This window comes from Diceros bicornis, chromosome 5 (genome assembly GCF_020826845.1).
Source record: "Diceros bicornis minor isolate mBicDic1 chromosome 5, mDicBic1.mat.cur, whole genome shotgun sequence".
In the NCBI taxonomy this organism is placed as follows: Eukaryota; Metazoa; Chordata; class Mammalia; order Perissodactyla; family Rhinocerotidae; genus Diceros; species Diceros bicornis.
In genome coordinates, this window is record NC_080744.1 from 70599063 (window position 1) to 70623332 (window position 24270).

General features: G+C 34.3%; 1 protein-coding gene across 1 annotated transcript in view; it reads right to left on the reverse strand.

Moving 5' to 3' along the window:
• Nucleotides 1-24270, reverse strand: part of IREB2 (iron responsive element binding protein 2) — a 46488-nt gene that overhangs the window by 6560 nt on the left and 15658 nt on the right. Inside the window, exons 3-16 of the mRNA XM_058542177.1 lie at nt 21687-21852; nt 20075-20212; nt 18749-18967; nt 16332-16401; nt 15689-15872; nt 14498-14637; nt 12163-12334; nt 9600-9700; nt 7173-7289; nt 5666-5825; nt 4829-4964; nt 2492-2576; nt 1981-2137; nt 1532-1656 (exon numbers count right to left, since the gene is read on the reverse strand). Of these exons, the coding sequence (XP_058398160.1) occupies nt 1532-1656; nt 1981-2137; nt 2492-2576; nt 4829-4964; nt 5666-5825; nt 7173-7289; nt 9600-9700; nt 12163-12334; nt 14498-14637; nt 15689-15872; nt 16332-16401; nt 18749-18967; nt 20075-20212; nt 21687-21852 (1970 nt within the window). The remainder of the gene's footprint in view (nt 1-1531; nt 1657-1980; nt 2138-2491; nt 2577-4828; nt 4965-5665; nt 5826-7172; nt 7290-9599; nt 9701-12162; nt 12335-14497; nt 14638-15688; nt 15873-16331; nt 16402-18748; nt 18968-20074; nt 20213-21686; nt 21853-24270) is intronic.

Consider the following 24270-nt stretch of genomic DNA (forward strand, 5'->3'; position numbering starts at 1 on the left):
TTAGAATGAAAAAAGAAAAAAAAGCCTTATCCATTTGAAAAGAAAGCTAACATATTGCATTCTATAAAATTATGACATTTTTGGACAGAATGAATAAATATTTGCTTATCAAATTCCAGCACACCACATTTCCAGGAACACCATAAGAGTTAAGTTTCAATATAAATTGAACGTAAAAGATTTTACAGAATCCAAAAAAAGTTAAAGAATTTAGAAAGATCTATACATGTTGCTAAAGAGAGATTAAGTGTGTTGTGGGGTATGCTGTTAACCTTTAAGAATATTATCATGGAGAATAACATGCTTTTTTTCAATATATTTGCCCCACATCACTGTGTATTAGTTCTACCTTCAAACCACATCCACTGCTACCCCAGTGGTCCATGCCATTACCGTCTCTTACTGTGGACTACTATAATTGGTCTTCCTGATTCTATCTTTCTTACCCAACCTTCTCCCCCTAACATATTTTCAATACAAAGAGAGAATAATCCTTTTGATTGTTCAAAACCTTCTAACTGCTCCCCATCTCACTTCACTCAGAGTAAAACACTAAATTTTTATAAGAGCCTAAAACTCCCTATGTAATCAGGACCTCCATTTCTCTCTAATATCATTTCCTACCACCATCCTTATTTCCTATGCTCTAGCCATACTGCCCTCGTTAAGGTTCCCTCCTTAAGGCCTTTACACTGTTCCCTCTACAGGAAAGCTCTGCTCTTTGTTCAGATATATGGCTAACTTGTTCACTTCCTTCAAAATTTTGTGCAAATGTCATGTTTTCAACCATCCTCTATAAAACTGCAATCTACTCCCAGATTTTGCACAATTGGTTCTCTTTACCCTGGTCTATATTTTTCCATAGTACTTATCACTTTTTAACACATTGTATACTTTACCTAATTATTCTGTTTACAGTTCTGCCTCTTCCCAGGAGATTTTTTTCACTGTTTTGTTCATTGATATATTTCAAACACCTAGAAGAGTGCCTGGCACATAGTAGGGGCTCAATAAATATTTGTTAAGTAAATACATACTTTTTATGCCCTCATATTTATATTCTCCGTTCTTAAAACAAAGTGTGACTATATGTATTTGCCTTGTATGTGCATAAAATATCTCTGGAAAGATGCTTAAGAAACTGACACCATTGGTTGCCTCTAAGGAGGTGAAGGAGATGGCTAGGGAATGGATGAGAGGGAGATTTCATTATTTGCTCTTATTTCTTTTGAATTTGAACCATTTGAATGGGAGCAACAAATAAGGGCAGTTTCTATGAAGTGTGCTCATATTCAGGATGCCAAATATAAATACTTGCTATAGATTTCTAATAAGTAAATAAAATCAATTCTAATACTCTAAGCTATTCTCTTAGATATTAGAGATTCCAGATACAAAGTGACTATCCCTCATTAAAAACTGTGTATTTAAAATAATGTAATTTAAATTTTTACTCCATTCAGAAAGCAAGCAGCATGAAATAAAGAAACACTGCCACTTTATTAAACTAAAAAACAAATGAGAATCTTACCTCTATTTTCTCTTTTAATGTTTTAAACATGGATAATATAACAAGTTCTTCCTCTATCTGATGAACTTCTTCTCGACTAGGCCAAATATCATGCAGGTAAATGTTCTTGCCAGTAGAGTCGGTACCTGGTTAAAAAAAAATCTTAATTTGAGATTTAGTATAAAAAATAACTCCCTCAAGATGTGAACATTTTTTCAAAGGCATATCATAGAAACCAAGTAAATTATACAATAGAGTGCTCCAGGCTTAAGCAGCTGGAAGAACTAATGATTACTTGCACATTTTGTATTGTTCATATGAATAGAGAAATTAATAACTATACATTATACTAAGATTTCCTGAAATAATTTAAAGAATGAATGGTCTAAGAAGCATTTCAAAATACAACAACTTTTAGGGAAAAAGAAACGTGTGCAGTTGTATATGTATATATATAAAGGAAAAGATACCTAAAGGCTCTGTCTGGAAATCTATATTCACTGTGCCTGCTATGGCATAAGCTACCACTAAGGGTGGAGAGGCAAGATAATTGGCACGAACACAATCACAAAGACGACCTTCAAAATTTTTGTTTCCAGATAAAACTCCACAAGTAACCAAATCACCCTGGAAAAAAATACACAAACAAATATACTCAACTTAAGAGATGGTACAAATCTGGATAATCATATATAAGCAATCTCAAATATTACATTTCCGAGAGCAAGATAACCAAAAAGCATATAACCATTAGGTATAGAACTATCGATCCTGTAAATAAACTAAAAATAATTCCTTATATTATTAGAAAATTATTTCAAAAATCTAAAAATGATCATTTTAAGATTGACAGGTTACTCTTCCCAAGAGGTGCAAGGACTACAGAAATACAAATATATCAATATATATTTTCTGTAATTTAATAGTAAAATATAGTTAAGAAAACCCATTTGGATGTCTTAGTGGAGCCACACAGCTTACCTGTTTTACTGCAGTTAAAACTGCTTCTGATAAGGGCGCTGTATTTCCTACACATGTTGAACATCCATAGCCAACTATTTCAAATCTGCATTTGAAAACATACATGTGATTGGACAGAACATCACAACATTTGTAAAGACAAGTCTTATCTTTCATTTCCATCACCATGCTAAGATTACTTAAGAGAATATTTATGACACATGGATTAACCTTCATCAATATGTTCATTTCACAGCTTTTGAGCAATCAAGTCTGCATCTCAGGCATGCTATTTGTACTGAATGCAAACTTCTGAAGATCCTTAATACTTGGGACATTCCCTAGTTAGATTTGGTTAACTAAATCTGACACAGAACCCATCATACTCCATGAGAAAATTCCTCAACTACTACTTATTAGGAATATAACATGACCATTCAAAAAATTGATACTAGACTTCCATCCAAAGGGGTTTAAACTGTAAAGTTTCAAGAGGACCCGGCTATAACAATCTGATCAAAGGCCCCAAAAAAGGCATTGTAATTGAATACTGTGATGGGAGTAAATCTTTCAATTCTCAACCAATTAAACCCAAGAACAGTCCCTGACAAAAATTCCAAGATGATATAACTAAAAAATTACAGGTATAATCATTAAAATTACTTTCAGCTGCTCTTCCAAAAGCAAAAAAAAAACACTAATATTTATCAGGCTTGCAAAGGAACTGATGATTTATGTAAGATAATATGTCCCAAAATATACACTGAAAACCCACTTAGCATCAATTATTTTTTTAAGTATATAAGAAATGTAAAAGTTATTTTCCCCAAAGTTCAGGGATAACTTAACCTGTGCTTAATAGATCCAATAACCTCACAAAACCTCAATTAACATAATCTACTCAGTTAATAACGCAACTTATAAGATTTCACTCATTTTTTTTTTCTAATTTTTTTTTATTTTTTATTTTATTTTATTTATTGGTTTATAACATTGTAAAAATTTCAGGTGTACATCATTGTACTTCTATTTCTGCATGGACTACATCATGTTCACCACCAAAATACTAATTACAACCCATCACCACACACATGTATCAAATTATCCCTTTCACCCTCCTCCCTCCCCCCTTCCCCTCTGGTAACCACCAATCCAATCTCTGTCCCTGTGTGTTTGTTTATTGTTATTATCATCTACTACTTAATGAAGGAAATCATACGGTATTTGACCTTCTCCCTCTGACTTATTTCACTTTGCATTATACCCTCAATGTCCATCCATGTTGTCACAAATGCCTGGATTTCATCGTTTCTTATGGCTGAGTAGTATTCCATTGTGTATATATACCACATCTTCTTTATCCATTCATCCCTTGATGGGCACTTAGGTTGCTTCCAAGTCTTGGCTATTGTGAATAATGCTGCAATGAACACAGGGGTGCATGTACCTTTGCAAATTGGTGTTTTCAAGTTCTTTGGATAAATACCGAACAGTGGAATAGCTGGATCATATGGTAGTTCTATCCTTGATTTTTTGAGGAATCTCCATACTGTTTTCCATAGTGGCTGCACCAGTTTGCACTCCCACCAGCAGTGTATGAGAGTTCCCTTTTCTCCACATCCTCTCCAACACATATTGTTTCCTGTCTTGTTAATTATAGCCATTCTGATGGGCGTGAGGTGATATCTCATTGTGGTTTTAATTTGCATTTCCCTGATAGTGATTTTGAACATCTTTTCATGTGTCTGTTGGCCATCTGTATATCTTCTTTGGAGAAATGTCTGTTCAGGTCTTTTGCCCATTTTTTAATTGGGTTGGTAGTTTTTTTGTTGTTGAGATGCATGAGTTCTTTATATATTTTGGAGATTAAGCCCTTATCAGATGTATGGTTTGCAAATATCTTCTCCCAATTGTTAGGTTGATTGGATTGTTAGATCCAATAACCTCACAAAACCTCAATTAACATAATCTACTCAGTTAATAACGCAACTTATAAGATTTCACTCATTTCTGAAAACAGATCTACACAACTATTGGAAATTATGCACTACTTGGTACCATCCCTTATACCGTCTGTCACTGTTACTTGATTTTACTTGCTTGTCTTGTCTTTCCATCCTCAAACTAGAGATCACATCTCCTACTTCTCTGTAGGCAACACATTGCCTTGCTCACTGAATATGCCCAATAAACATTTGTTGAGTGATAAGGCCTCAGATTGTGTGGTAATGGCAATGTAACAAGTAGAACTAAAGCATATTTTTTCCATTTTCTCTTTGTACATCAAAGGTCCTAATAAGCAGCTTCAATCACTGCTGAATACCAATGTCATTATAAACAGTGATAACTGTCACTTACCCGAGCTTACTCAGATACGGTAATACTCCACTTGAACTGAGGTAATGTGTAACCATCCCACTGCCTGGAGATAAGCTTGTTCTTATGTAAGGTTTAACATGTAGACCAGCTTGAACAGCTTTTTTAGCCAAAAGACCTGCACAGTCAACGAACAATGATTTACTATGGCAGTGTTTCTTTCCCTCATATTAAAGTACGAAGCAAGAAAGCGTTTATTTAACAGGTTGATCTCCAATTCATGTTAGGGTAAAAGTCCAAACTCATTAATTTACTGTCATTATTTTGTCCATTTTACTCATTGATCTGTTTCATTTAAAACAAATTGTACTAGCCTTTACATTATAAAATATTAAGGTACAGCTTGATACGGCAACATGCAGACAAATGGAAAAAAATGATATATAATAATATAACATCATGCACACATAGAATAGATATCATTTACTGAACCATTTTAAATGCCATAATCATAATAAACTTTTACATTTAACAATTTAACATTTATTGTACATGACTTTATACAATTAATGCATTGTTCCATGTACATACAATTGATTTCATTTACAATTCTTGTTAATAATCTTTTACTTCCTTTATACTCTCAATGGAGTCTAGCACACTATGATAAACTTCTAGTAGATTATCAAGATTTTTGCTAATTAACTATACTTCTAAATTAACAGAAGCAGCAGATACAACCTAAAAATCTCAGAAAGTCTCTCAATATCAAACATAGACACTCACTCATGCATAATCCAAGAAAAAGAAAGTGAACATAACAGAAAAGTAAAAAACAATTTAGATAAAGAAAACGTATGGCCATAAACCACAACCTACCTGCAGCAAGCATGACGGATGGATTGCAGTTATTGGTACAACTGATAACTGCAGCAATGACCACAGATCCATGAGAGAGCTTATATTCACTTCCTTCATAATGAATAGGGACGATATCATTTTGCTTTTCAGCTGCAATTTGGAAGCCTTTAAATCCAACCTATACAAATTTGCACATAAATATAAACTAAGTATTCTCGATATGTATAGAAAAAAAGATTGGTAAAAAATACAGCAGATTCTTGACATTTGATGATTTAACACTCAAAGTTCTGACTATTTGGGAGTGATGCTGAAGGTCTATGGTATTCAGTAGTTGTAATTTAGCTGAAGCATAATTTGAATAGTCACGAAACGAAGCTGGTGGTGTTCATAGGCTTTTATCTACTGAGTGAGTCCAGTCAACTACTCAGGATCCAGATCTTATTTGGCTTTGCTGTTCTCTACTCATTCCTGCTCACAGTAATTTTCAAGAGATGGTACAAACTTTTTCTTTGATAAAAATGGTGCTAGAGATTTGCTTCAAAATGATCCTGTGTGTGTATGTGTGTGTAGAATAGATGAAGCAAGACTGGCTATGAGTTGGTAATTGTTGAAGCAAGATACACTGGAATTCATTACGCTGTTTTTTTTTGGTGAGGAAGATTGGCCCTGAGCTAATACCTATTGCCAATCTTCCTCTTTTTGCTTGAGGATGATTGTCCCTAAGCCAACATCTGTGCCAATATTCCTCTATTTTGTATATGGGACACTGCCACAGCATGGCTTGATGAGCGGTGTGCAGGTCCGCACCTGGGATCTGAACCCACGAACCCCAGGCTGCTGAAGTGGAGCGTGTGAACTTAACCACTATGCCACTAGGCCAGCCCCTCATTACACTATTTTATTGCTGCACAAGTTGGACACTTTTCACATTAAAAAAATCAACAAGTTATAAAAAGAAATGCTCTGAAAAGAAAGCCAGCTACTAGTTCTCAGAATAGAGAAAAAGACAGGATTGAAGCCATGATTCTTAGAAAGTACAAACCCCAAGTCAAAGAGGTCACTTGCTATTCTGTTACATTTACCTGATTTTATGAGAGTAATTACACAGTATAGTGTTTTTTCCCCAGTCTGGGAAGTAACAAAACTCTAGATAAGTGCTGTCCAATAGAACTTTCTGTGACGATATAGTCATCATCTATGCTGTCCAATACAAGACCCACAGCCACACGTAGCTATTCAAGCACTTGAGATGAGGCTATTGTGACTAAGAAACTCAATTTTTAACTTTAATTAATTTAAATAGACATAATCAACCTCTGATCCTCACAGTTGACCTGGGAATAAGCTCATCAAATCACTGACTTGTATTTTGGACAGAAGGAAAAAGAGGGAGCTGCTGGTATGTGCCATAACATATTAAAAATATGGCAGGAGATTGAGTTTATGGGTCACCCTGTTGGTTCCTTACTACTTAATTAGCACCAAGTGTATTGACAAATAAAGATAACAATAGGTAATCTACCTTTTCATTTAAGCAAGCTTGGAAATCATTTTTCATATCTGTCACAGCAACTCTATCCTGAGGTCTTTTTGGACCACTGACAGATGGAACGATTGAATTCAGATTAATGTGAATCACCTAGGAAATGAGAGAGAAGAGGAAGAAAAGGAATTAGAATTAGTAGAGATTCCAATTCAAGGACTACTTTCTGAAGCAGAATGAAGATAGTCACATTTGTTTTAGTCACATTTGTTTTAATGCAATTTAATGGTGAAATACACACCCAGAAATAAAGATTTTAAAACAACTCCATTTAACTTATGAAACATAAAAAAATTAGCTAAAAACAAGACTAGCAGATAGTATGCAAACTACCACAATATTAACAGTATAAATTTTGTTCCCCCAATTTTTTTCCCACAGATAAATATTGTATTCACATGATTGATGATATTCACATATGACTGATGATAAAGTAGATGCCTGTGCCAGCTATCAATTTATTGCTTCTGAGCTCCAAATTCACCCTTCTTTGCCTGCTCTGTGATAATGGAGGTGGGCTTTAGTAAACATTTCTTCTTTCTCAGCTTGCGTGATATTAAGCCTGGTCAACAGAGGGAGCTGGAGGGACACAGAGAAAAGGTTTTTCTCTTCCTGGTTCCAGAGTGTCTAGCCGGCCAGACTCCTGTAGACCATACTTTTATTCCTTGGTTTAAAAAAATCTTATTTTGTTAAAATCCCACCTCCCAGCTAGGTTTCCATTCATTTCTTCTGGTATTTCTACCCTTTTCCTTTGTACATTGGGATATAATCACTTAAGTTTTTCTTCCCTATGGCTTTCATCATTATTTAACAGCCCTGTTTATTCTGATTGATCATAACTGCAACACCTGCTTTTCTTATACTTTCATTTCATGGATCCAGATGATCCTCGATTTTGTTTTTAAGTAGGTATTTAACGAGTTTCTCTTGAAATCAACATCCTGATGGGTTTCAGTTTTATTTCTTAATTTGGTTGAATTTTTAATAGACAAATTTAATCCACTTGACTATACCAGCAAAATTTTTCCATTTACTTTTTTTTATTTGTTCCTTTTATGTCTTTTTTTTTAATGTGGACAAAGCACTAGATTCAATAAATAGACCTAAAAGGGACCAGAAAATGATCAGAGAATTTAAAAGATTTGCCCAAAGTGTCACACAAACTCACTTCCTACAGGTTCTATACTGGCCTTCAATATACTTATAAGTATTCATTTATTCACCTAACATATTAACTGAATATTTACTTGTGCCAGGCACTGTTCTAGGAGCTAGGGATACAGTGTCAAAACAGACGAAGTTTCTGTCTTCATGGAGCTTACTTGTATTCTAGTGGTGAAGACAGGCAAGCAAGCATACGAATTAATATTTTATGTCAGGTAGGGATACATGCTATGAAGAAAAATAAAGCTTATGAGAAAATAGATTTCCCAACAAAAAAACAGCTTAACAGTTAATCAGACCTACGAGAACACCAAGTTGCTTTAGATCCCTGACACACTCCTAGAAAATGAATTTTATTAAAATTTAGACTTTCCTCGGGCCAGCCCGGTGGCGCAAGCAGTTAAGTGCGCATGCTCTGCTGTGGTGGCCCGGGGTTCGCCAGTTCCGAAACCCGGCGCGCACCGACGCACCACTTGTCAAGCCATGCTGTGGCCGTGTCCCATATAAAGTAGAGGAAGATAGGCATGGATGTTAGCCCAGGGCCAGTCTTCCTCAGCAAAAAGAGGAGGATTGGCAGATGTTAGCTCAGGGCCGATCTTCCTCACAGAAAAAAAAAAAATTTAGACTTTCCTGAAAGTGAATTCTACCTACTTCAAGATAAATATAAATTTTCAGTAGATATACATTTGCTTAGATTGTAAAATATCTTTAACATTTAAGACCACATAACTGTATACCCCTTTCCTAACAGTGAATTTTTACAAAATATAGATATTAACCAGATGCAGAAATTATCAAAACTGGTATTTTGGAAGGATATTATAGTACTCTCATCATAAAGTAGAAAAAAATTAGAGCAATAAATTGAGTCAATTTTAAATACTAAAAATTTAGACTTCATAAAATTCACTCTAATAGAAATCTATGTAAAATTAATAAAATTAAAGCAGAGTCACAAATAATATTTGTTAAATAATAATAGTAATAGCTAACATTTATTAAGCACTTCCTATCTACCTGAAATTGTTCTAATGAATTTGTATTTAATCTCTTAAGAATCCTAAAGAATCCTATGAGGTAGATATTATCTTCATATTTTAGACATGAGGAAACTGAGGCAGAAAGGCTAAATAAATTGCCCAGGGTTATACAGCTAATAAGTCTTAGAGATGGGATTCAAACCCAGGGGGTCAGGCTCCAGAATTTATACTCCTAAGTATTAGGTGGGTTATTTCTATATACCTGAGAGTATTCAGGTTCTCCTGAATTATTCTGGTCATTTCGAAACAATTTCACAGCTTTAAGGTATGTTTCCATTGACTTGAGTTTGGCTTTGTCAAAACCTAAAAAGATGATGAACAACAACAAAAATCCAGTAAGGAATTTTGAAATCTTTGTGGGTAAGGTTGCTGAATTCCAATGATCAGCAAGAAACAAATATTACATATTACTAAGTACTCAGAGTAGATTTCTTTACAAATTAGTACTTGATATTATTCTCAAGAGCAATAAAAATTTTACCCTTCATGAAACCTCCACTTTATAAAATACCTAACAGCCCCCCTTTAAAGTTACTCAATCACAGACAAGATCAGAAGTATTGAGCCAGTTCTATAAAACTCACAAAAAATAGTTTGCAAAAGAAAAACCAACAGTATAATTGAACATAAATTACTACCCACCATGAAGGGTGAAATAAGCAACCTATATAAGCAATATGCAACCTTAATATAATAGTCAAAAGGAAAAAATAAAGTAAATGAAAGTTAAGAACAGTTTCACAGAGCAGAAAAGATAAAAAGATCTAACAGAGCTTCAAAAAAATTAAAAGAATTTAGATGTTAACAATAAAAATTTCCAATTAAACATTTAGGCAGTTATCTGTAAGCCTGATGAAAAGTAAGTAACTGTGGCAGACTGTACTTTCCAATGATTGCCATAACAATATATACCCCAAGTTACATGTTCTTCTTACAATGTGACAGTGACATTCCCCCACCAAGAGGTGGAATCTATGTTTATTCCTCTTGAACCTGAGCAATGTGATTTCAAGCTGGCACTCCATCTCTCTCAGGTTATTTACCCTTGAAATGCTACCATGTGAGAAAGCCTATATTACATGGAGAAACCACATGTGGATGTTCTGGCTAAAAGCCCTCACCGAGTCCCCAGCTGACAGCTAGCATTCACTGCCAGATATGCGAGTGAACAAGCCTTCGAGGATTCTTGGCCCCACCTTTCAAGTCTTGCAGTTAAGGCCTCAGAAACCATGAAGCAGAGACAAGCTGTCCCAGCTATGCCCTGTCTGAATCACTGACCCACTGAAACCATGCAGCAATAAATGATTATTGCTGTTTTAAGCCACTAAGTTTTAGGATAATTGGTTACACGGTAATAGATCATTAATACATTAACTCATATTAATATGCAAGGAATGAGGCACCTCTAACCATTTCTGTTGAATGTTCTACCAACCAAAATCCAGTGTAGAGAAACCTCTGCATTCTATGAGGACCATTTCTTTTAACGTTCCAAACGACCAGTCATCCATTTTGCCATATGACTTATTAACTTATCATAATCTGCCCCTAAACTGAATACTAGAATATATCCCCAAAATACATCTATGATTAGAGATAGTAGTTCAGCAATTATCTCTTAGAAAAAGGGAAGTGGATCAAATTTAAAAAGATCCTAACTTTTTCTTACTTTTATTTTTTTGAGGAAGATTGGCCCTGAGCTAAAATCTGTTGCCAATCTTCCTCTTTCTTTTTTCTCCCCAAAGCCCCAGTACATAGTTGTATATCCTAGCTGTAGGTCCTTCTAGTTCCTCTATGTGGGACACTGCCTCAGCATGGCTTGATGAACAGTGAGTAGGTCCTCGCCAAGGATCCGAACCTGTGAACACCGGGCCACTGAAGCGGAATGCACAAACTTAACCGCTATGCCACCGTGCCAGCCCCAGATCCTGTTTTTTTGATAGGAGCCCTATGAAATATCAACCACACTCTCGTTTCGCAGATACTTTCTATTTTAAATTAAATAGTCAGTAGAAGAGAGGTCCAAGTTCCTAGATAATGAGGCTATAAAAAAGATTTGAAACCTGTAACCCTATGTTGCATTTCACAAAATTATGTGCTTTTTATTCTTTAGATTAGAGCACTGGTTCCCAAACTGTTTTTGTCTGGTTTCTCCTCTACTCCTGGATATAGAAGGGAATATCAAGCTTGGCTTCCATGAAATTGCAACCTCTGATCCCTAGGCAGGGTATTTATCATTATTGGGAAAAAGTGAGGTGAAGATTAGCAGTTTGAATAATTCCCTTAAGTTGCTATAAATGAGTAAATGAGTCACAGGGTATCAGGGTTTGAGAATACAAAATTTTTTTTTTTTTTTTTTTTTTGTGAGGAGATCAGCCCTGTGCTAACATCTGCCAATCCTCCTTTTTTTTTTGCTGGGGAAGACTGGCCCTGGGCTAACATCCGTGCCCATCTTCCTCCACTTTATATGGGATGCCACCACAGCATGGCTTGCCAATCTGTGCATTGGTGCGTGCCCAGGATCCGAAACGGCGAACCCTGGGCTGCCGCAGTGGAGTGCGTGCACTTAACCGCTTGCGCCCCCGGGCCAGCCCCGAGAGCACAATACTTTTTAAAGATATCTGATGCAGTTTATTTGAAAGCCACTGTTTCACAATAAGATAATTTCATGAACATTAAATAACATGTACAAGGCAGTGATTTATTATAAAATATTTCAGACACACTGGAAATGTAACACATTTATCCTAATGATATTTTCTTACCTGTATGTTCTAAATGTTTTAATGTCACATTATCAACAGGGAAAAAGCTGAGGATAGCACCATATTCTGGACACATGTTTGCTATTGTAGTTCGATCCACTATAGATAATTGTGAAACTCCACTTCCAAAAAACTCAACAAACTTTCCAGCCACTCCTACTTGCCTAAGGTGCTATATAAAGGGATACACAGAAACACAATATGAGCAATGTTAAGATTAGCATGGATTCTCTGAAAACTATAAAATCTAATTTTTAACCAATACTAGTGACAATGAAGAAAAGAGGTCCTCTGTTGTTCTTATGAAACATCCACGCATTCTGGTTTTGCAGGTATTTTAAGATAAATAGTCAACAGAAGAGTGATCTGAAGTTACTGTTAGGTAGGGAAGGGCTTGAAAGCTCAAAATGGCTAAGATTCACGTTTTAACATCTGTGAAATCAGGGCACCTTAGACTTGATGTTGTGTCTGTTAGCTGGTAGTCTTTTTTCTTTCTTAGCAGTACATAAAACAATGGTACTTCTAACCATTAATGGCATCTTAGACTTAATGAAATACTAATATACTGATGAAACTTTGTATTTAAATAAAAAATTATATACTGGCTATAAAAATTCTTCCAATTCCACCTACTGGTCCAAATATTTACAGCATCATTAATTACAGGTAAATTCCATTTTGATAGGATTTAACATGTAGCTTCAAACTTAATTTCTTCTAAAATCATTTTTTTACTTACTACCAAGTAACCAAAACAGCTACTCACCTTTTCTAAATTGTAAAATGGTCTCAGATTGGTATAGGAAGAGTGCCCAGGGGGGTAACTAAGAATGAAACAACCTTCAACTTATGAATAATATTAAGTCCTAAAATACTAGAGTTGCTAGGGATCACTTAATCCAAACACTTTTTTTATAGATGTAGAAACTCAAGCCTAAGAGAAAGACGTTTCTTTATACTCATGGTAATATTTTTGAGAATGAGAGCAATACAGATTAGATACACCAAGCCAAATGCTGCTTTCACCAAATTAATGAGGTACCACAATGTACATTTTGAAAAGCAATACATGATTAATCATATAAAGATCATGAAAAGGGCCTCCAATAAGAAATAAAATAGTCAATAAATGTAAACATATACAATAGATTTAATTTTTGTATCATTGTCAGAGCCAACATGTCAAAATAGATATGTAATATTGTTAAGAAAAAATATAGCCAGAGGAGTCTAAAAAGCAGCATTAATTTTCAGCATGTCCAAAGGAAAGAACTGATTTCTCTAAAAACATAATGGTATATTCCTTTTCCTTTAGGAATAGTCCTGCAATTCTCAATTTAACTTCTTGACCTTTTGGTACCATACATCGATCAATCATTTCTGTAAGATGTCAAAATTTTTTCTAATTAGGAAAGAAGATCAATACTAAATGCCAAGAGGGAGGCAATACCATTTTCTTTCCTTGCGGAGTATCCCAAAAGCCTTCAGACCAATAATCTAACCAAAAATGCTGAGACTCTGGGATCCAAACTGGAATTACGCGTGGAACATTCCCGGGTTCATTCATTTAACCAAATGGGACTTAATCATTAAAATAAAGTTAGTGAAAACCAAAAATTTAGGACGGAGAGTTACAAATTATTGTTCACTAGGAAACTCTAGAGTATATGTATTGAATGCATGCAGCCAACATTTTAAATCTTAAAAGTTTCTATATAGTATTTTAAAGAAACGTTAAAACAGCCAATAGAAAAATTTGACACAATCACACTTCTACAGTCCATATTTTTGAAAATATTACCTAGTAAAGTAATAGTCTCTAAAGGGCAAATGATTTAATTAAGTATAAAAGGAGATGCAATTAGATCCTTCCTAACTAGGATATTTTTTATTCATGTAGTCAACAAGTATTTATTGAGGCAATAAGGCATAATGGTTAAAAGTATGGACTCAAGAACCTGACTGCCTGGGTTACAATTGTTGTTGTACCACTTGCTATTCAGCTCTATGACCCTTTGGCAAGTCATTAAACCTTACTGTATCTCAAGTTTTCCAGAATTAAAATGGGGACAGTAATAGTACCATAGACTTGTAATGACGAATGAATGAGTTAACATGTCAAGTGAACCATGACACAACAAACTGTTTTGTACTTACTAGTACAGAGTGTTATATATTTGATGTTACTACTATGATGATAACTATGATGATGTGCCTAATAATGTCAGATGCTGAGGATACATTGACAAACCAAAATCCCTGCTCTCATGCGGCTCCTCTACTTACATAAAAATAATGTCCACTAAGCTATGCAGCTAGCACAATTTTAACTTACCTTCGTAATGCCAAGAACAACATCTATGGATGTAACAAAAGGGTTCGATGAGCCAGTTAACTCACATCCAACCACCTCTGGTAAAGTAAGAGAAACTGGCAGACCAAGCATAACTGATTCTGTTTCAATGCCTCCAACCCCTAAAGTAAAAAAGACAGGTATATTAGCATAGTACGTTTAAAGATAATTTATCTTGGTAACATCTAAATCTCTAGGTGTTCATGAACTTGTCTTACACAGTCCCTTACAGAGTTGCTACACTGCTATTACTGTGGAGAGGGGATTCAAGTTTTCTCAAAAGAATGACTCTACTCACATGGCTGAAAAAAACTGATTTTTACCTTTACTTTAAATTTAGTAAACATTGAGTATTTATTATGCTAAGTACTGTACTATGCTCAAGATATAGGTATGAATAGAACTCAGTTCCTGTCAACCTCAAGAAGCTCAGTGTAAAGGCAAAGACAAAAAAGTCAATAATTAAAACACCTTGTAGGGCCGGCCCTGTGGCTTAGCGGTTAAGTGCGTGCGCTCCGCTGCTGGCGGCCCGGGTTTGGATCCTGGGTGCGCACCGACGCACCGCCTCTCCGGCCATGCTGAGGCCACGTCCCACATACAGCAACTAGAAGGATGTGCAGCTATGACATACAACTATCTACTGGGGCTTTGGGGGAAAAATAAATAAATAAATAAAATTATAAAAAAAAAAAAAAACCACCTTGTAAAAGACTAACTGTGTTCTGCCAGAGGGAATAGCCTGTGCAAAGCCATGACATACAAGAGCACAGCCCATTCAGGGAAATAAATGACTAGTCTTTAGGATGTGTGTGGGTGAATGCTCAAAGAGGCACCAGGTTGTAAAGGGCCTTGTATAAAATGCAAAGGAATTTGGATTTATAAAGGTCAGAAGACACTGAGGACTTGAAACAAGGAAGTAACCACAACATCTTCATAGACATCATCATCATCACTAATCACTCCAGAGATGGTAGTACTGTGCAAATTTCTTTTCGTAAATTCTCTTATATCACACTGTCCGTAAACACTTCAGTTAAGATCTATTTTTGCTGCTGTTTTATAGATGAAAAAACACCCTCAAAGAGGCTAAAAAGACCTGCTATTTATGTTCTTTTATAATGTTCCTGACATCTTCTCCCAAAAAGAACTAAATATATTTAGTCATTTACTTACCCCACCCCAGAATCCCCAAACCATTCACCATGGTTATATGAGAATCTGTGCCAACAACACTGTCTGGGAAGAGGAGGTCCTTCTCTTCAAAAACCACTCTTGACAAATATTCTAAGTTTACTTGATGAGCCATTCCAGTTCCAGGAGGGATTACAGCCACATTCTTAAAAACTCTTGAACTCCACTATATTTTGTTTAAATTTAAGAAATCCAAGTGTTAGTACATTATATGAATTGGTGCTCACAATCAAGATATAATAACTATTGACACCAAAAATATTTTACCAATGTTCAATATGGTCAAAGTTTATAGTATATACTTAAAAACAAATATGCAGATACTAAACCTAAACATAATTCATTTTAAAGATTATTAAAACAAAATTAAGTTAAAGAAAAATGTTCCAACAGTCCAGATAAACAGCAGATTTCAAGTGTGTTCTGGGGATTCTACATACAAGGTCTTCCAAGCTCACTTGAACCAAAGCCACTGCTGGGGTTTCAGATAAGATTTTCTTTGAAGGAACAAAAAGGTTCTACTGCTATCAAGTGTTTAAAAACTACTAGTCTAAAGATATAAAAACCATACCTTATCAATATTTTATAAATTTCAACATAAAAATTTCCCCCAAATCATTTATACCTTGAAAAACTGAAGCCTTTCGCGATTTCTGCCAAATTCTACTTCTTGATTTTTTAACACTGTTTCAGGTCTAGAAGGAAGAAGAGCTGGCATTAAATGCATGTATTACAGAAAAGACTTCCCTTGTTTCTAAGTCTTCATTCTTATACACAAACATACAAGCATATTTTAAAAATTCTTGGAACAGCAATTTACTAGACTTCTCATATTTTCTTTCCAACAAGAAAGTTCTGCTTTAAGTAAAACACCAGAAAGCTATTAAAAGGATTTATTATTTTACTGGGTATATTAAAGCCACATCCACACCCATGTCCCAAACTGTACTTAACATACATTACTGTGAGATCTGGCTAAAATCATATTAAAAATAACATAGTAAGCTTTGTTGGATTTTCCACTGCAAGGAAAAAGGAAGGTAGTAGCTTATTCAACAGTAAGCATGGACATTTCCACCCACCTGGCTCCTGTGCCAGTTAAACTGTGAGATGGATGTTGACTATCACTACGTAGCAATGACAAAGACAGTTCAACATCATTTTACAGTTTAAAAAGAGCTTTTGGCAAAAATCTTGTATTTATCTCACCCAAAATGGAAGGTTCTATTTTATGTATAAGTAGCAGTTTACTTTATATGGATTATAAATATATTTTACATGAATTATTTAAACTAAGAGATAAAAACAATTCACCTCCAAGCAATAAACATGGTACCATTTTCAGGAAGCTATTTTTATCTAATGGATAGTTTTAAAAAATTATTTCTAACAGCTTTAAGTTGTTTATGTCAGCTGGTGATTAAGTGTTGACTAGAATATCAATATAACTTAAATTATACATGTCCTCCAGGGTCCAGATAATTACAGTTGTTTAATTATCAACATTTTTTTTGGAAACAAAGATTAATAATTCATTGCTGAGTGATTATTTGAAGCCAAGCACATCTTAATGAGATTTTTCTCAGGACCTCAGGGAACACAGCTGTCTAGAGCCACTCCAATTATTTCACCCTTCCATAGCACGTATGGTTACAAAGTACCATTTATTAGCTCATAACCTGACTTCAAATTAGGCAATGATTTTAAGTGCCAAACATTTGCTCTCAACTTTCTACCCCTTAATTTCTTGTTTGAGCCTATAATTAATACTTCATTGATGCACTTAAGGACCCAAAAGAGAGTTACTATTTTCATATAGCCAGGGAATATAACTCATATTAATATTTTGTAATTTACAGTCAAAATTGAATACAAATGTTACATCAGTTTAGATTTTGAGAAATAAAAATATATCATCTTAGCACTTCATAATCTCCCAGTTATAAAACGACAACCAAAAAAATCAATGATTTTTGAATCAATAAATCCTCCTTTTCAGGAGAAGAGAGATTAATCTCAAAAGTCAGCATGTCCTTAACAATCAGGACAACTAGGTAGCAGGAATAAGGAGCTGATTACATAAAATTGTCATAATTTGATGGCAAAGGACCCACAGATTATATTGAATTCAAACACGAGGCCATTATAACCTAAGGCTTTATAGAAATATTGAGCCAAAAACTTGAAAACTAGATAGAACTTGAAAGATCCAATGCAGGGACAAATGAATTCATGTTTTATTTGGCATTTGGGATGAAATATGTGTGGGTGTTATTTTTAGCTATTCTAAATCTTAAACGTGTTAAATTTTTTTAAACTTTAAAAATTTTAAGCCATTTTTTAATAAATTTTTTTTTTTTACAGTTTATTAACCATAGGATAAACAACATAGCTCTCTCAAAAATAAGAGTAAGACTTAGGAAATTTTATAGCATATAAAAATTCAAGTCATAGAATTCTTCTCTTATTTTGAAAAATTACCTGTTAGGAAATTGAACCAACTCCTAAAAATAGGATCTTTTCTAGGCAGGCTTACTAATACCATATAGGCAATCACTTATCTAAATGGGCTCATTAAGTTGGTATCATATGTAATATAGAGTTCTTAATGTAATAAGAAAAAATAAGAAATCTCCTAATACGGGGAAAAAAGCTAAAAATATAAATAGGGAATTCACAAAAGAAATATGAATGAATCAAGAGCATGTGAATGGCACAAATTCACTAAAATAAAAAATTCACAGTTTAAGATGAGATCTCATTTTTCTGCCCACATTAGTCATAAAAATTAAATACATGTACAGAAAAACCTTAAGGTTTTCTTCCTAAGGAACAGAAACAGATAATGATATTTAGAGACTAGCATTTTAATTAACTTTGCTTCTTTCAGTACAATAGAAAATACATATAAATATGTAACCCAACATAGTAAGTAGGAAAGCAATCTAATAGGAATCAGAAGGGGAAGGAGAATAAATGTGATTTCCTTAACTGAAAAATAACCTGGCATTAATAAATATTAAAAAAAAAAAAATCTCATACTCAGGCACTGGTTGCAAATGAAAAGGACATAGAATGGGTGTATTCTCAATCTGTGAAGAAAATTTTCCTGAGTTTCGGCTTAGTTCTCCAGAATCACACGATCCTCGGCAGGTAGTCTGGCCTCTGCAGGGAAGCTTCTTAGGCTGTGCTTTAAGTGGAGAGAGCTTTCCTGCTTTCTGTAGGTCACCACCTCCAGGATTTGGAGCATTCTGTATTGCACTATCATTCCAAAAAAAGAAACAAAATAAAACCATTTAAAAGTGACAGAAATTTAGCGCTTCAAAAAATACACACTAGTAATGCTATCTAGAAGTTTACCGAATGTTGTTCAAAGGTTAATATATCACTTAACTCAGGTTTCAAAAGCAAATTTCAGATTACCTAAAAAAGTGAAACAGGTAATTTAAATTTATGGAGATGAAAACATAATTCTAAGTGCCAAATAAAATCATTTTCATATACTTCTATAACAATTTAAATAACTTTTAAGTTACAAAATACATTTTTTTCAGCTAAAATCTAAAAGAAGCTCAGAGCCATAGTTTTAATCTGGAGGGCAAAAGCTCTCATGGTTTGTAATACAGTCACGCATGGCTTAACAGGGGCAAATTCAAAGAACTGCATCATTAGGCAATTTCGTCATTGTGCAAACATCACAGAGTATACTTACACAAACCTAGATAGTATAGCCTACTACACAACTAGGCTATATGGTACTAATCTAATGGGACTACTATCATATATGCAGCCTGTTGTTGACCAAAAACATTGCTATGTGGCACATGACTAAATCGCAGTCTTATACCTCTACTCCAGCAAATGTAAAATAAAAGCTGGAGCATGACAACAGAATCACGTCTTCTCCAGTTTCACCTTGGTCAAAGGGACCTTTTAAATATAAGAAATTGAAATAAATTTCAATTGACATTTCAACTGAAATGAGTAGAAGGAAAATATAGTTTTAGTAAGTTCAGTGTTTTCACTCACCAATTAATTAAAGACATTTACGACTCACATCTTTAGATTCTCTTTGGAAGGGAAGTAGGTTAAAAAACAAAAAGGAAATAAATGAAGACTGAATTCAGATATTAACTCCAAAATGAGGTTCTAGGCTTATACATTTCTATCAAAAATGGCAGCAGAAATATACCAACATAAACTTTTTACCAGTTTTTCCTTTTACATATTAATCAATACCAAATGTAGTATACTTTACTCTGGCATATATTTTTTCTCTACACTCTTTCCTCTGTATCATACACTTCCAGTGGGTTGGTTATCAGTTAATTTGCATGGTTGTCTTTATAAATATCTGTATTCAAGTACCATTTATTGAAGTCAATTTGTAAAGAATGGTCAACCGTGAGATCTGTAGGACAGGCAGGATGGACTTTCTTAGGATCACCTCCAAGAGTTTTCACTGCCTCCCTCATAGCAGCAAAATCCACCATTGCCGGTATTCCACTAAAAAATAAAGAATGATCAAATTACAATTCTAATTGTTCTTTTATATATGCTCAAATGATTAATATGCATTTATTCATTTTTACATTTTATATTCTTTTCTGGGATGACTACATTCTGTTCACCACCCATTTTTATATTTTAAAAGTATCCCTTTTTAGTTTGTATTCATCTTTGATAATGTATTTGTTATCCAAAGTTAGATGTATCCTGGTTTAATGAGAATTAACATTAAATATTACCTGAGACCTTGAGTGCTCAGGAGTAGATGTGCCAAAAATAACATAAAAGATGATTTTTAGAGGTATAATAGAACTTCAAGGGAACTGTCTATGGAATTCTTTCTCCTGCCTTCAATTTTATGATACTCCTTCTCCCTTTTCCCTAGCTCCAGTCCCTTCCCTCCCAGTGCCTTCCTGCTACTCCAAAGCTATCACTACATATATACATATATATATATCTCCAGCCAACTATATAACAAGCATTTACCAAATGCCTTCAATGAGCTAGACACTAATGGCACAAGGCCAAGGAGTTCCTGCTCGCAAGGAATTTGTAGGAAGATAAAGTAGCAATTATAGAATATTATCATAAGTACTATAATAGCAGCATATATAGGGTACACAGAGCAGTGATATACAAAAAAAGATTTGGGTAGGTGGGTGAAGGTGATGTTCTTATTTGTCTAGCTAACTCTTATACCTCCTTCAAAACTCAGCTAAACATTTAACTCTTCCAATAAATAATCCCTGGACACCCAGATCAGGCAAGGTCTTTCAGGCTATGGTAAAGCCTTTGGATTTTATTCTAAGTGTGATTAAAGCCAACTGGTATATGGGGAAATGATATAACTTGGATTAACATTTTTTAACCAAGTTACTTCACCTACTGTGAAAACAAAAGACTATAGATTGCATGCGTGGAAGCAGGGATACCAGTTAAGAGACTATTATAGTTATAGTTCAGGTAAGAGAGAATGGGACTAGAATCAGGATGACAGTAGTGGAGATGGTAAAAAGTATTTGGACTCAGGACATATTTCAAAGGTAGAGCTGACAGAACTTGCTGAGAGACTGGATTATGTGTAAGGGAAAGAGAGGAATCAAGGTTAACACCTAGATTTTTGCTTTAAACAAACGGGAGACTATAGTCCCATTTACAATGATGGAAAAGACTTGAAAAGGAATAGGTGAGGCAGCCTGGGCAATCAAGTTTTGGATATGTTCAGTTTGAAAAACCTATTAGCTAGATGGAGATGACAAGTAGGCAGTTAAGCAAAAATAGTATTTGAATAAACTATACAAGAAACAAGTGCCTAATTTTTAACAAATGGCTTCAGTTTAAAATAGGCAACTTTTTAAAATTTATAAACTAATCTTCAAAATTAAAAAACAACAGAGTCAACCATCAGGGAGTCTGAATTTTGAAAAGGGAACACTCTGAAAATTCATTCATAAAAAAATCTCTCACTCACGTAAAATCTTGAAGAAGAACACGGGCAGGGAAGAAGGGCACTTCGACATTGCTTTGTTTGGTTTTCCAGTCTAAGATGTTCATAACATCTTCCTTTTTCATTAAAAAGCCATCACAATTTCTCACAGCAGCTTCCAACAGGACCCGTATTGAGTAAGGCAGAACATCTGATTCAAGAGAAAATATTACTAGTAATAACAGAATAGTCAACTATATATTATAAAAATTACAATATCAAAAAGTCAGATAAAGACACAGATGCATTGTTCTCTCAATTTAAAAAAAATTTTAGTCTAGTAAACATGGAGTAAAACACCATTCACGTTAACACGAGGCTTTCTATAAATCTGACTTTCCTATATGTAAGCCAAGGCCCTGAAAAAGCAGAGAGAAAATCTTCACACTGATTTGGGCGTATGAGACTGACAAATACTTAATATTCAGGGAAGACACAGAAAAATTTAAAAGCACAGAAAATTAGAATTAAATACAATAATGAAGACACATCCCTATTATGGCAAAAAATGGTTAAACTGTGTAAAAGTTTATAATAAATTTAAAAGATTTCCATCAAAAATGGTTAAGGTTTAAAAGTAAATCAAGGTGCTTAGGTCTAAAATTCATTTCATGAAAACTGTCATTTCACTCTCGATTATTAGTTTAAGAAAACTATAGAGAAATAGATTTTAATATTTTAAAATTTTCAATCATATTAAATTTTCACACCAGATTTTGCCACATAAAAGTGTTTCCTTAGGACTTAAAGGAAGACTATCCAAATGGGACTGGTTGAATAAATCATGGTAATCCACACAATGGATTACTATGCAGCTGTTTAAAGGAATGAAGATCTCTACAAGCTGATAAGGAGTGATCGCCAGAATATATCATTAAGAGAAAAAGCAGTGCAAAATAATGTTCATAGTATACCACCTTTCCAGTAAAAAAGAGAGTAAAAAAAATACACTAACACATATTATATGTTAAATACATAATTTTAGTTACTAAACATTAAATATACAATTAAAATATTATATATTAATAATTAATATATACATTTTCCCCTAGAAAGAACAATGAAAGGATAAACTGCAAGTCTTAGTACATATTCCACAGTATTTTAGCTGTACCTCCCTAGGGGGACATATGCTAAGGACAAAAAGATCCATAAGGAAAACAAACTACGTTCAGGCATTAATACTGATATTGTAATTTTGCAATTGTCATATATCTATAAGAAGGAGGCAAAAAGTACTTTTGTTACTATGGTTGGGAACCAAGATTTTCAAGAGTAATAATGCACAAGTATAAAATCAGAGTAGCTAAATTAAAAAAAAAAAATTTCAGGTGGAATCATGGGTACAAACTCATGATTTATTTTTCTCTATCTTAAAAATATGTATTTCCTTACCCTATGATCCAGCTATCCCACTACTGGGAATCTATCCAAAGAACCTGAAATCAACAATCCAAAGAGGCTTATGCACCCCTATGTTCATTGCAGCATTATTCACTACAGCCAAGAAGTGGAAGCAACCCAAGTGTCCCACAACTGACGACTGGATCAAGAAGATGTGTTATATATATACAATGGAATACTACTCAGCCATAAAAAAGACAAAATCTTTCCATTTGCAACAACATGGATGGACCTGGAGGGTATAATGTTAAGTGAAATAAGCCAGAAAGAGAAAGACAAACACCATATGATCTCACTCATGTGGAATATAAATGAACACATGGACAGAGGAAACTGTATTGTGGTTACCTGGGGCAATGGGGGTAGGGGGTGGGCCCAAGGGGTGAAGGGAGACACATATATGGTGATCAACAAAAATGTACAACCAAAATTTCACAATGTTATAAACTATTAAGACATCAATAAAAAAAAAAATGTATTTCCTAGCTCTGTTCACTGAAGATGCCTAAAACAATGACAATCCAATAGTAATGAACCCCTAACAACTCAGCATGCTGTTTCTAAATACTATTTATCATTTTTAAAAAACCAGAGTTCCTTGGAGAAATGGCCAGTTCCATGTTTAGGGAAGGATATGTACAAAATGAGCCTGGAACATCTCGTGTCAGAAACCAAAAAAGTTATCAAAGACAATGGGGACACTAATAGATCAATATAAGCATCAAAATGAATGATGACTGTAATTCACTGAAATATATCAAATATATAGATAGCCCTTAGTTCACAATGACTCTTTAAAAAAAAACCCTTCACCGATCGCCAATGGAAGTCGCTAGAGCAACTAATTACCCTGAAAACTGACAAAGAGGAGGAAAAAAAATCAATCATCAATCCTGTCTTTCCTGATTTCAAGTAACCAAATAGCTAAGAAAGGAAAGTTATTCATTATAGAAGAATTATAGCTAATAAACATAGAAGGAATGATATAATTAGAAAAATCACCAATGTACAACACCTAACGAAATAATGAATATAGACAATGATCATAAGCGGATGCTAAAATCATTAGGTGATGTGAATGGGGAACTTATACTGGACGGGTCAAGCTGATAACAAGTATACCCACTTAGGATCACCAAAAGTGGGGCGTTATAGACATTATTTG